This window comes from Hydra vulgaris, chromosome 02 (assembly GCF_038396675.1).
Source record: "Hydra vulgaris chromosome 02, alternate assembly HydraT2T_AEP".
Taxonomy (NCBI): Eukaryota; Metazoa; Cnidaria; class Hydrozoa; order Anthoathecata; family Hydridae; genus Hydra; species Hydra vulgaris.
The window spans coordinates 20092501-20105000 of record NC_088921.1 but is presented as its reverse complement, the minus strand read 5'-3'; the positions used below and the strand labels follow the sequence as shown (position 1 = coordinate 20105000).

Here is a 12500-nt window from a genome sequence, read left to right as displayed (position 1 = left end):
ATCTGTGATTTGATTCTGGAACATGATCTGTGATTCCTGATTCGATCTGCGATTTAATTCTGGAACATCATCTGTGATATATCTGGCATTTTTGAACTCCAGTGCTTAAAATCTGAGTTTATCTCATACTTTCCAGAATTAAGTGTATGTACAATAATTTTGAAAAATGATTTCCCCTACATCCCTGAGTTTAACAAAAATTAGTCAACACTTAGTATACTCTCATATCGTTTCAACCTTATAAAATCCTGAGATTCTTCAATTTTATTTAGTTTTTCAAAGAGGTTTGATTCAACAGATAACCTCTTATCTGTTCCTATTCAACAGATAATTGCGTATCTCTTCTATTTATAAGAAATACTATTATATTTTATTTTATAATGTAATTATAAATTTGTTATAACATAAACTCGGGAAGATCTTTAACAAGTTCAATGATGTCAAAAACCTGAAATCCCAGAAGATGTCACACAATCAAACTATATCTAGAACTTGTTCTAGAAAAACTAAATTTACAGAGTGTTCAAGTAAAGATAGCCTTTGAATTGTGTTTAATAAAATAATAGACCTAAAATAACAGACCTAAAATTAAAAGACCTAAAATGTGCTAATTTAATATTTGGTTTTTCTCATGCTGGATTGAGAGCATGACTATTTTTTTTTTTAATTTTATTTTTTATGCATTTATTTAAGCATGCAACTCATTTATCTATTTATGCATTCTTAGTTTTTGAAAAAAATATTTTAGATCTTTATAATAATCCCAACATTTATGTGTATACAACAATTTTGTTGTTGTTGTTGAACAATTTGGTCTTTAACATTAAGAAAAGTCTCTCAGCTTCAAGGTTCTACATCAAGAAAACAATAAGGTGGATGAGTTGATGAAATTACACAGGTTTTCAAAGATATTCTAAACTAATAGCAGATTTTTCTCCATATATGTTTTTATTGTCACAAAAATCTGTACATGCTGGAGGTTGGAAAAAATTAAAGAAAATTGGAGAAGATATCTTAGATAACAATATTTGTTATTGTAAAAATGGAATTATTAAAGTAATATCTTAGTTTAGAAATTATTTGATTTTTGAATGTTTAAATGTTTAAATTATAATTAATTAATTTTCAAGATTGGACATAGAAGACAACTAGGATGAATATTTTTAGCAAATTTGACCTTGAAATAAAAACTAAAGCTAAAGGTGATGTAGAAACTTTTTAACATCTTCGCTTCCAACAAGGCTGCAAGCAACTACTAATTAAAGTTGGAAGTTACTGGAAGAGAAAAGATGAAGATTGTAGAGCAAGATAATTATTGACAGACAACTTAAAATATTGCAAATTATATGAATCAAGAAAGCAAGATGAAGGAAGTGAATTCCAAAGAACTGATGTTCGAGGAAAAAAACTAGACGAATAAGCATTTTTGAAGCACTTAAGAACAGTCACAGAAAAAGGATGAGACTTAATTGAATGACAAGTAGCATGAGAATGAATTTTAGTAGATGGCACAAGAGACGCTAGCTCTTTAGAGCAGTGCCCATTATAGCATTTGTAGAAAAGAGAAAGAGAAGCAACATTACAACGATGTGATAATGGTTAGAGGTTGGCTGCAAGAGCAGATCCAACTATGTTTACAATGCGTTTTTGCACCTTGTCTAAAAGAGAAAGGGCATCATTAGAGGATCCGCCCCAGATATGGCAACAGTATTCCATACAAGGCCGGATTTGAGATTCATAGAGATAAAGAATAGAATCCAGTGTAAGAAAGTGTCAAGCTTGATAAAGAGATGCAGCCTTCTCAGATGCTGATTTTGCAATGGATTTGAAATAAGGTTTCCAAGAAAGATCAGAAGTAAGAGTTAATCCTGGAAGATTAAGGGTAGATGACTCACCGAGCACATTACCGTTCATAAATATAGGAAGATCTAAATTATTGCGATAACGATTGGCTGAAAACAATCGAGATATATCTCAATTAAAGCTCACCAGCCACCGTGAGCCCCATGCTGCAGCAGAAGTAAGATCCTTTTCAAGCTCAAATGCAGCCTCCAAGCAATCAGAGAGTGTTGGCTTCTTATCATGATAAGAATAAGTAGTAGTTTCATCAGCAAGCAATGCCACCTTAGATGTGAGAATATCTGGAAAATTGTTAATGTAAATTAAAAAGAGTATAGGGCCAAGGATTGAACCTTGAGGAACTCTTGAAGTTACAGGATATAAAGAGTGCTGTCCATTGAGGACAACTTTTATAAAACAATTGGAAAAGAAGGAACCATTTATCTTAAAGATGTTACCAGATACACCATAAGAAGAAAGCTTATGGAGAAGACCAGCATGCCAAATTTTATCAAAAGCTTTTGAAATGTCAGAATTGATAGCCTTAACTTCTCCACCTTTATCTAATGCACGATAAAACCTATCGGGTATTACTGTTAGCAAATCAGCTGTAGAACAAGAAGATCCATATTGATGATCAGAAAGTAATCCATATTGATGATCAGAAAGTAATCCATATTGATGATCAGAAAGTAAGTTATTAGATTCAAGATGAGATTAAGTGTTCGTTAATTAAAGATTCAAAAACCTTGCTTATGATAAGAAAAAGACTAATGGGACAGTAGTTAGACAAATCAGATCGCTCTCCAGAATTTTTGAAAATTTTAACAGATGCAGTTTTCCAGCAAGCCAAAAAACAAAACTCAGATAAGCGCTTGTTAAATAATTTTGAAAGTATAGACGACAGCTCCGGAAAACACTTCTTCAAAACTATAACAGGTATGTTGTCTGGACCACAATCTATAGAGGAGTCTAAGCAGGAAATCACTTTAGATACAGAAGCTGGAGTGATACGAATGTCAAGCAATCAACCTGTTTGACGGCTATATCAGGTAGAAAGAAACTAGTGGAATCAAGAGATGGTATTGATGAAAAGTTCTTAGCAAACAATTCAGCTTTGTCTTTGGGTGAATTGACCATACAAGAGAGGTAGAATAACAGATTTCCCCTTATTATTGATACTGTTAAAGATTCTTCAGAAGTCACGAGAGCCTAATTTTTGTAATGAAATATGAGATTTCATGGCCTGAGAATAGCGGGCTTTGGTGTTAGACAAAATCTTTTTACAATGGTTTCTAGCAGTAATAAACAGACGTCTGTTTTCTGGAGAATTGTTTTGCTGATAGATATAGAAGTAATAGTTTTGATTGGAAACTGCAGCTACACAATGTGAGAAAAACCATGGGGAAGAGTGAGGCTTGACCTGGAATAATTGAGTGGGAATAAAAGATTTCATGCCAGCCTGAATCAATTATGCAAGAAGCACATTTGTCCCAGTTAGCTTTAAGGTAGTTGTAAGAGTTACAATGATAGGGGGATTCTGGTGATGAGGAAGAATGAGATAACAGTTTTAGAGAGATCAAACCGTGATCATAAGCACCTAAGGGTAAATGTGGAGAAACTGAGCTCTGACTATGATCAGAAACAAGACATAAGTCGAGTAGAGAAAGTAAATGATTCAGGTTAGAGATTGAGAAAAGCAAAAGTTGTGGGCTTTGATGCCTGCAGAGTCACTGACACTAGAGCCTAGCCATTCAGTGTGTTGAGCATTAAAGTCACCAAAAACAACAGTATTGGCTGATGGATTAAGAGAGAGAACTAGGTCAATTTGATCAGAAATAACATCAAAAAGAGTGCAGTCTTGAGATGAAGGAGAGCGATATAGAATAAAGAGAAAGGCAATAGAGTGAAGTGGGGCCAAACAAAAGTACATAAAATAATAGTCTGTGGATATTAGATTAAAAACATAAATACTCTAACATTAATTTTGTAAAACAAAACTTTTTAAAAAACATTTTGTACCTAGTGGTGCTCAAAACAGCAAACCAAGTCTTAAATTAATACACAGAAATACTAAGTTTCTGAATCTATAATAAATATGAAACAAATAAATCTGTAAAAACAAACAAATTAATAAGGTACAAAAAACTTTTGAAGAATCCCAAACCTCCGAGACATGTTGTGTTCATATTAAAAAGAATGTTAAAAAAAAAAAACATTTGGGCTAATTTTTTTTGATCAAAACAAAAGAATAAATGCATACCAAGAACTAAAATTTTATTTTAGTCGAAGCTAGTCTTCTCTGTTTTGTTGTAGGCCAAAAAACTGTTATAATATATGCCGCAATCTACAGATTTGATCATTTATTTAAGCGCGTTTTATTCCTATAAGTTTTAGTACATGACATCATTGATTTTTTTGTTTGTTTAGATAATCTTTTAAACGAAATATACAAACCAAAAGTATATACAAATATCAAATACAATTTACTTTAAGAAAAATTATAAATAATGATAATAAAAAGTAATAAAAAGTTGGCAGCTGAAAGCTATGAAACTAAAAATTCTTGCTAAGAAAACAACTAAAACATTAGTTAAGACTCTACAGCATCAACCATTTTTGATGCCGTTGATGCATCATGAATGATTATGTGTTAGTTCTAGGGCTGTGTTCTCCTACAAAAAAGAGTATCTGGTTTGCCTATATACGTATATGTTGCTTTTTTTGTTTCAGCACAAGCTTTACTGTAACACCATAATGGTTGCCAATGTAAACAAATAAACAGGTATGACAAGTAAAAGCTGTATGTTCTACAACAACATTTCTATTCAGAGGCCAGCATGAGGGTGAAGAGGTGAATACATAATCTACAACAATACAGTGAGTGCCAGTCGTATATAAGAGTCCATGATGGATTAGACACCTGTGAATGGAGAAACTCATTCAAATTTTATCTCAATTCAACAACAACTTGCACAACAGCAACCACAAATCAAAGTATGGTAATGGTTGAAAAAATAAATTTTTAAATATATTTTTTTATATTTTAAATAAGAATTGAGAGTCTTATTGTCAACCCTCTTCTTTATAAATAAATTTAATCATCAGAAATTTAAAAATGACAAATTTGATTTTTTAATTATACTCTGAAATTTTAGTTTGTTTTAATTTTTTACATCACACTTTGAAGGTCTAATAATTAATCTTTAATATTACCCTCAAATTTTAACACATTCAATTTTATTATATTTTATTCACATTAAAAATCTTTTTATACTACTCAATTTATTTCATCAGATTTTTAACTAAAACTAAATTTACATACTTAGGATACATCATTACAGAATTTTCATCAAACTCTTGACCATGTACTACTGCCTCTCCAAAAAAATGCTTGTCAAACTGAGGGTAATAAGCTAAAACAAAGTTTTATCTAAAATTTCAGATCTTGTACAATTTAATATAAAAAAAAAAAAATAAAAAAATAAAAAAAAAAGAAGCATACAAATAGGAATATTGCTATAGTCTATGCGAATGTAATCATCTCTATCCATTCGTGCCATTGTATGGGCAAATGATAAAGAATGCAACATCTCATGTACAACTGTTCCTGTTCAAACAATCCCAATTTATTTGTGAAGATTATTTAATTATTATTATTGTTTAAAAAGATTGTTAGCACAAAAAAAAAGTACTCTAAAATTTACCTAATATTGCGCAACGAGGATAATTTAAAGACAATTCCTGTGCACCAGTGCCTTGGAATCCTATATATGACCAGCATCTAATGAATAAATATCAAGTTTTAAACAAAAATAAATAATAAATAGATAAAATGTGACCAAAAAAAAAGAAAAGAAAAATATTGTTGGGTTTGTCTTATATTTTAAACTAAAAACTAATAACACATGGTTTTTATAAAAGCATTTAAAACACTAAAACTATTTTATAAAAAAATCCTCCATATTATTATTATTGTGTTCTTCATATCAGTGACCGACCAAAACAAAAATAAACCGAAATTCCCGGTAGATTAGTTCAATACCAAAAACAAAACTGACATTTCGGCAAACATTTTACTGAAACTAAAGCCTAAATTTCTGCTAAATAAAATTTAGCCGATCAATTAAAATAACCAATCAAAACAACCAATCAAAATAAAGAAATAAATCTAGATTTTTTTTTTCTTTACATTTGTTGTTTATTCTTTTGACAACATTTTTCTATCTTATATATAACTAAAATCCAAAAAATATTATCCTTTTTCACTTTCTATTTAAACTATTTAAACCAAATTTGTTTTCTTTAAACAAAATGTTATCAGCTTAAGATTCAAAATATTATGTACACTGCAATCATTTGATTATTTGCAGTTTTGATATTTTTAAGAAGAAGATGGATACGCACTATTTACTAAATAAAAAGTTAATTTTTAATTGAAAATTTTAAAGTTCATTTAAAAATGGTAAAATATTCTGTGGAAATTATCAAAAATAACTATTTTTCCAAATTAAATCAAAAAATTTTAAATCATACAAAATTTTCTAGTTTTGGTATGTTTTTCCATCAAAATTTTGCAAATTTTAAAAAAGTACTGAAACAAAAAATCAGTATTGACTCAAATTGAAATTTTCGCCAAAACCGATACCGAAATAGAATTTTGGTCAATCACAACTTATTATCACTTATATATTTATTTAAATAATATTTTTTAATATATTAAAGTAATAACTAATTTTAATTTTTATTAAATATCAGGATGTTAGCCAGCCCAATGGCAATCGCGAAATTCCCAATGGGTTTATAATTCCTAAAATACAAAAAACTTCTTTTTTTTTTTTAATGAAGTAACAGGACATTATCAATAAAAATTCCCAATATTTTGTATAACAATAAATGTTTCCAATATCGCAAAAATGCGGTGAAGAAAATTTTTTATTTGCTTCTAACAAGGATGCAAGCAACCACTAATTAAAGTTGGAAGATACTGGAAGAGAAAAAGCGAAGATTGTAGAGCAACGATTGAAGGACGACTAAAAGGATTGCAAATTATATGAATCAGGAAAGCAAGATGAAGGAAGCGAATTCCAAAGAGCTGATGTTCGAGGAAAAAAACTAGACAAATAAGCATTTTTGGAGCACTTAGGAACAGTCACAGAAAAAGGATGAGACTTAATTGAATGACAAGTAACACAAGAATGAATTTTAGTAGATGGCACAAGAGACGCTAGCTCTTTAGAGCAGTGTCCATTATAGTATTTGTAAAAAAGAGAAAGAGAAGCAACATTACGACAATGTGATAATGGTTAGAGGTTGGCTGCAAGAGCAGGTCCAACTATGTTTACAATGCGTTTTTGCACCTTGTCTAAAAGAAAAAGGGCATCATTAGAGGATCCGCCCCAGATATGGCAACAGTATTCCATACAAGGCCGGATTTGAGATTTATAGAGATAAAGAATAGAATTCGAAATAAGAAAGTGTCAAGCTCGATAAAGAGATGCAACCTTAGCAGATGCTAACTTTGCAACGGATTTGATATATGGTTTCCAAGAAAGATCAGAAGTAAGACTTAATCCTAGAAGATTAAGAGTGGATGACTCATCGAGTACATTACCTTTCAGAAATATAGGAAGATCTAAACTATTGCGATAACGATTGGCTGAAAAAAATTGAGTTTTATCTGTATTGAAGTTCACCAGCCACTGTGAGCCCCATGCTGTAGCAGAAGTGAGATCCTTTTCAAGCTCAAAGGCCCCCTCCAAGCAATCAAAGGGTGTTGGTTTCTTATCATGACAAGTATAAATGGTAGTATCATCAGCAAACAATGCCACCTTAGATGTGAGAATATCTGGAAGATCATTAATGTAAATTAAAAAGAGCATAGGGCCAAGGATTGAACCTTGAGAAACCACTGAAGTTACAGAATAAGAAGAAGAGTGCAGTCTATTGAGGACAGCTTTTATACTACAATTGGAAAGGAAGGATTCAATAATCTTAAAGATGTTGCCGGATACACTATAAGAAAAAAGCTTATGGAGAAGACCAGCATGCCAAACTTTATCAAAAGCTTTTGAAATGTCAGAAGCGATGGCCTTAACCTCTCCACCTTTATCTAATGCACAATAAAACCTATTGGTTACGAGAAGATCGAAATCCATATTGATGGTCAGAAAGTAAGTTATTAGATTCAAAATGAGAAATTAGGTGTTTGTTGATTAAAGATTCAAAAACCTTGCTTATGATAGGAAGAAGACTAATAGGACGGTAGTTAGGCGAATCAGATCGCTCTCCAGAATTTTTGAAGATAGGGATAACAGATGCCACTTTCCAGCAGGCTGGAAAACAAGACTCTGATAAGCACTTGTTGAATAGTTTTGAGAGTATAGATGACAGCTTTGGGGAACACTTCTGCAAGACAATAACAGGTATGTTGTCCTGGCCACAAGCTGTAGAAGAGTCTAAGCAGGAAATCACTTTAGATACAGAAGCTGGAGTGATAGGAATGTCAAGCAATGAATCAACCTGTTTGTTAGCAATATCAGGTAGAACGCAATTAGTGGAATCAAGAGATGATATTGAGGAAAAGTTTTTAGCACACAATTCAGCTTTGCCTTTAGGTGAGGTGACAAAGTCTGAACCATACAAGAGAGGTGGAATTAAAGATTTGCCCTTATTATTATTACTATTAAAGATTCTCCAAAAGTCGAGAGAGCCTGATTTTTGAGATGAGATACAAGATTTCATGACCTGAGAATAGCGGGCTTTAACGTTAGACAAAACCTTTTTACAATTGTTTCTAGTAGTAATAAACAGACGTCTGTTTTCTAAAGAATTATTTTGCTAATAGATATGAAAGTAACAGTTTCAATTGGCAATCGCAGCAGCACAGTGTGAGGAAAACCATGGAGGAGAGTGAGGCTTGACCTGGAATTGTCAAGAGGGAACAAAAGATTCCATGCCAGCTTGAATCCATGAAGTTATGTAAGAAGCACATTTATCAACAGGAAGATGAAAGATTTCTACCAAGGGCTATCATGAAGAAAATCACGGAAAGAATCCCAGTTAGCTTTAAGGTAGTTGTAAGAGATACGATAATAGGGGGATTCAGGTGATGAAGAAGAATGAGATATTAGTTTTAGAGAGATCAAACTGTGATCAGAAGCACCTTAGGGTGAATGTGGAGAAACTGAGCTCTGACGAGGATCAGAAACAAGACATAAGTCAAGTAGAGAAGGTAAATGATTTGGGTTGTCTGGTAAACGAGTTGGAAAGTTGACTATTTGAGTTAGAGATTGAGAAAGTCAAAAGTTGTGGGCTTTAATGCCTGCAGAATCACTGACACTAGAGCCAGTCCATTCAGAGTGGTGAGCATTAAACAACAATTATATTAGCTGATGGATAAAGAGAGAGCTTGGTCAATATGATCAGAAATAACATCAAAAAGAGTCCAGTCTTGGGATGAAGGAGAACGATATAGAACAAAGAGAAAGGCGATGGAGTGTAGTGGTGCTAAAAGATTCAAACCCATGCCCAGGCTAAGCATGTGACTATTGGAGTCTTTATGAATTAAAGGAAAATAACCATCAACACTAAGATTGCAAGATGAGACAGCGGAACTCAAATTAGTCTCACAAAGAGCAAATAGGTCTGGTGAACTTTGCAAGAGATAAGACTCAACAGAAGAAAAGTTACTTCGAAGACCACGAATATTGGTGAATGATAGGTTTAGAGAACTTGGTGATGATGATGGTTTTTTGTGTTTTATAGTTTTTGGTACTTTATTCATTTTTAAATTTGTTGAAGAATTTAACTCAAAGCATAGATAGTGCTCAGAACACTGCGTAATAGCCCAAGCAATTGCCTCATTACTATTAATAAACCCTAAGCCGTAACAAAGGGCTCCAAATGTGGCCTCCGCAATGCACACCAAAAGTACAAGCAAGGACACCACCCATGCACAACATGGCACTGGTAATACTTTGATATTTTTCAGCTGTTGATGGAATCAGACTCTCTGAGAGCTACCACAGAGTTCGAAAAACCTGACTACCAGCCGGCCTCAGAACCATAAAACTGAGTTTTAGAGCTGTACCTTCATTAGGATATAATAGAATGAGTTGCCTAGTCATAAAAACAGACACACAAGCAAAACCCATGCATTGAGTCAAGAAGATCCAGCATTCAACATCCTAAACTGGAAACAATGTATTAAAAATATATCTGTGCCAACCTAATAGATGAAGAAGGCGTGCGAGGCTGGTCAACAGATAGAATCTGTTTACCCCTTAAGTCTTTGCCTAGGAGGCCTTCTACAAGACAGTAGCCGGATGCATTTAACATCTGCCCAAGATGAGTATTTTTATCGAGACACCATCTCTTGCCTTTACTGAACCAAGAGCCCCAAGACAGGGGTGTTTTAAGTCGGAGTTGGCATCTCCTAGCCTTTGCCTAAAAAGGCGTATCCTACAAGGCAGCAGGACATGAAGCAGATTGTACTGAGTTACATGTTACCAGTAGCAGGATAACCTGACTTGACATAATTTTCTTGGCTAACACCATGAATATATATATGAACTAATAATTAAATATTACATATATTTTTTTCATATAGCCTGTAATAAAATATAACTTAGAAAAGAAAATGCTGAAATAAAAAATTACATAAAAAGAATGATTTTGTTGGAGAAAAAAAGATAACTTATAAATAAATTTATTTTAAAAAAGTGTGCTTAATCTTATAGTTTAATAAAAATTTCAGAAAATTGATTTTTCAAGATCAACAATTCAAAATGTCCAAAAAATAATAATAATGGGAGTAGAGGAAAGAGTTCACATTCAAAGAAGATAAAAAGTGAAAACAAAAATTCATCATGCAAGCTTTTAGCTTATATTCTCTTTCTTGATTCCAATCTTCATTAATGATTAACCAGAAAAATTAAGAAGCAAAAACATTTGCAAAATTTATCATTATTACTATTATTTCTTTTTTAAAATAACTATAATATCTAAGTATTTATAAAAACTTACAAAAACTTGCAAAAATTTCTAGATTTTGGGTGTAAGAGTTGCAGCTTATAAGAATTCCTAGACTTTGCACAATATTTCTGGCTAAAAACAAGGCTCAAAAAAAGTGATGGGTCAATACAAGAACTATTTCAATTAATCTGAGAACTAATAAAACAATTTGAGGGTTGACGAGGATATGGTTGTTTGTTATACATAACTGCAACATGTTTCTTTATGGTTGACAGTTTCATGATATTAGTACTAGGGGTATCACAGACTATAAACAAATAATACTAAAAACTTTAATGTTGTGAATACTGTAGAAATAAAACTTCTTCTACAAGCTGATATTGACAACAGTATCAATTGTGTTAGAGTATTTCAAAGTACTAATTATATCTAAATATAGCTATTAATATCAAGAAATGTAATTCAAAATAACTATTCAAATTTGTTCTACACCTCATCTTCATTGATAACCACAAACGAAAATGCACTTTTAAAAAAATTTCAACTAAATCTGATGAAAAAAATCATCATGAAAAAACGAACTTGACACTGATTTCCCAATTGCAGCAAGGCTAACAAAATGCTTGATGCCATAAAGCACAGTTTAATATGTAAACTTATGTCTATTTTAAAAATTGGTTATCACTTCTTAGAAAAGAACATTTCTGCAACTGAAAGCAACTTTGTGTAACAAAAGTACTACAAGAAATGAAGCCTTTTGATTATAAAACAAGATGTACCAAACTTTTTTCAATATGTGAACAAAAAAAGTGAAGCTTATACAAAAATTCAAATTAGAGAATAAAATCAATTTAAATAACTATTATGTTGATGTAATAGAAATTTAACCCCACCCCACTCTCCAGTTTAGGTAATGCACCAGGCAACATAGCAAAATTAAAAAAACTGCCAAGTTTGCTACAACTTTTTTAACAACCCCATGGCTACATAAAACACCAAGCCAAACAATATTTTAAATGACACCTCAGTCAACAAGTTCAAAGCAAACTAAGAATGGCTTTAGAAATTTTAAAAATTTTCTACTTCATTGCTGCTATACAAACTAGCTTGACTTTTATTGAATGAGCTTAATAATTCATGTTCTAGTCTGTATAATTTTCCACAGAGATATTAATGATAAAGAGTTAAACAAAAAAACCAATGACTAAAAACTTGTAAAGATGATGATTAATCAATATCACAACACTCAAAACACAATCAATATCACAACAATCAAAACACAAACAATAAATCGAATGAAAAAAAAAAGCAACTACTATTGGCTTTTATTAACTTTTTTAGTTTTGAATTTCTATAATTCTAGTTTCTATACTTTACAGCTTAAGTTGAACATCTGCTTTATCGAAACTTCAACAATATCTAGTAATCAGTAATGTTAAAAAAAACTTTTTAAGCTGATAGTTACTTGTTTTATAGTAATGAAACACTAAGAAAAGCAATGTAAATCGCTCCTGTCAGCTATGGTCCGTTTTCTATAGCTGTGTATTAAAAATTATCACTTGACATTATTTCACATTTTAAAATTTTTCTTCATGTTAATGACTGACAAAAAGTTTATGTGAGACATTGATTTTAAAGTTATACAGCACACAAATTGTTATTGGTGATATCACAAAGCCAGTTTT

At 31.7% G+C, this 12500-nt stretch overlaps 1 protein-coding gene across 1 annotated transcript in view; it reads right to left on the bottom strand.

Moving 5' to 3' along the window:
* The window catches only part of LOC136076809 (hatching enzyme 1.2-like), a 73022-nt gene that overhangs the window by 6067 nt on the left and 54455 nt on the right, over positions 1-12500 (bottom strand). Inside the window, exons 6-8 of the mRNA XM_065790281.1 lie at positions 5547-5623; positions 5345-5449; positions 5165-5255 (exon numbers count right to left, since the gene is read on the bottom strand). Of these exons, the coding sequence (XP_065646353.1) occupies positions 5165-5255; positions 5345-5449; positions 5547-5623 (273 nt within the window). The remainder of the gene's footprint in view (positions 1-5164; positions 5256-5344; positions 5450-5546; positions 5624-12500) is intronic.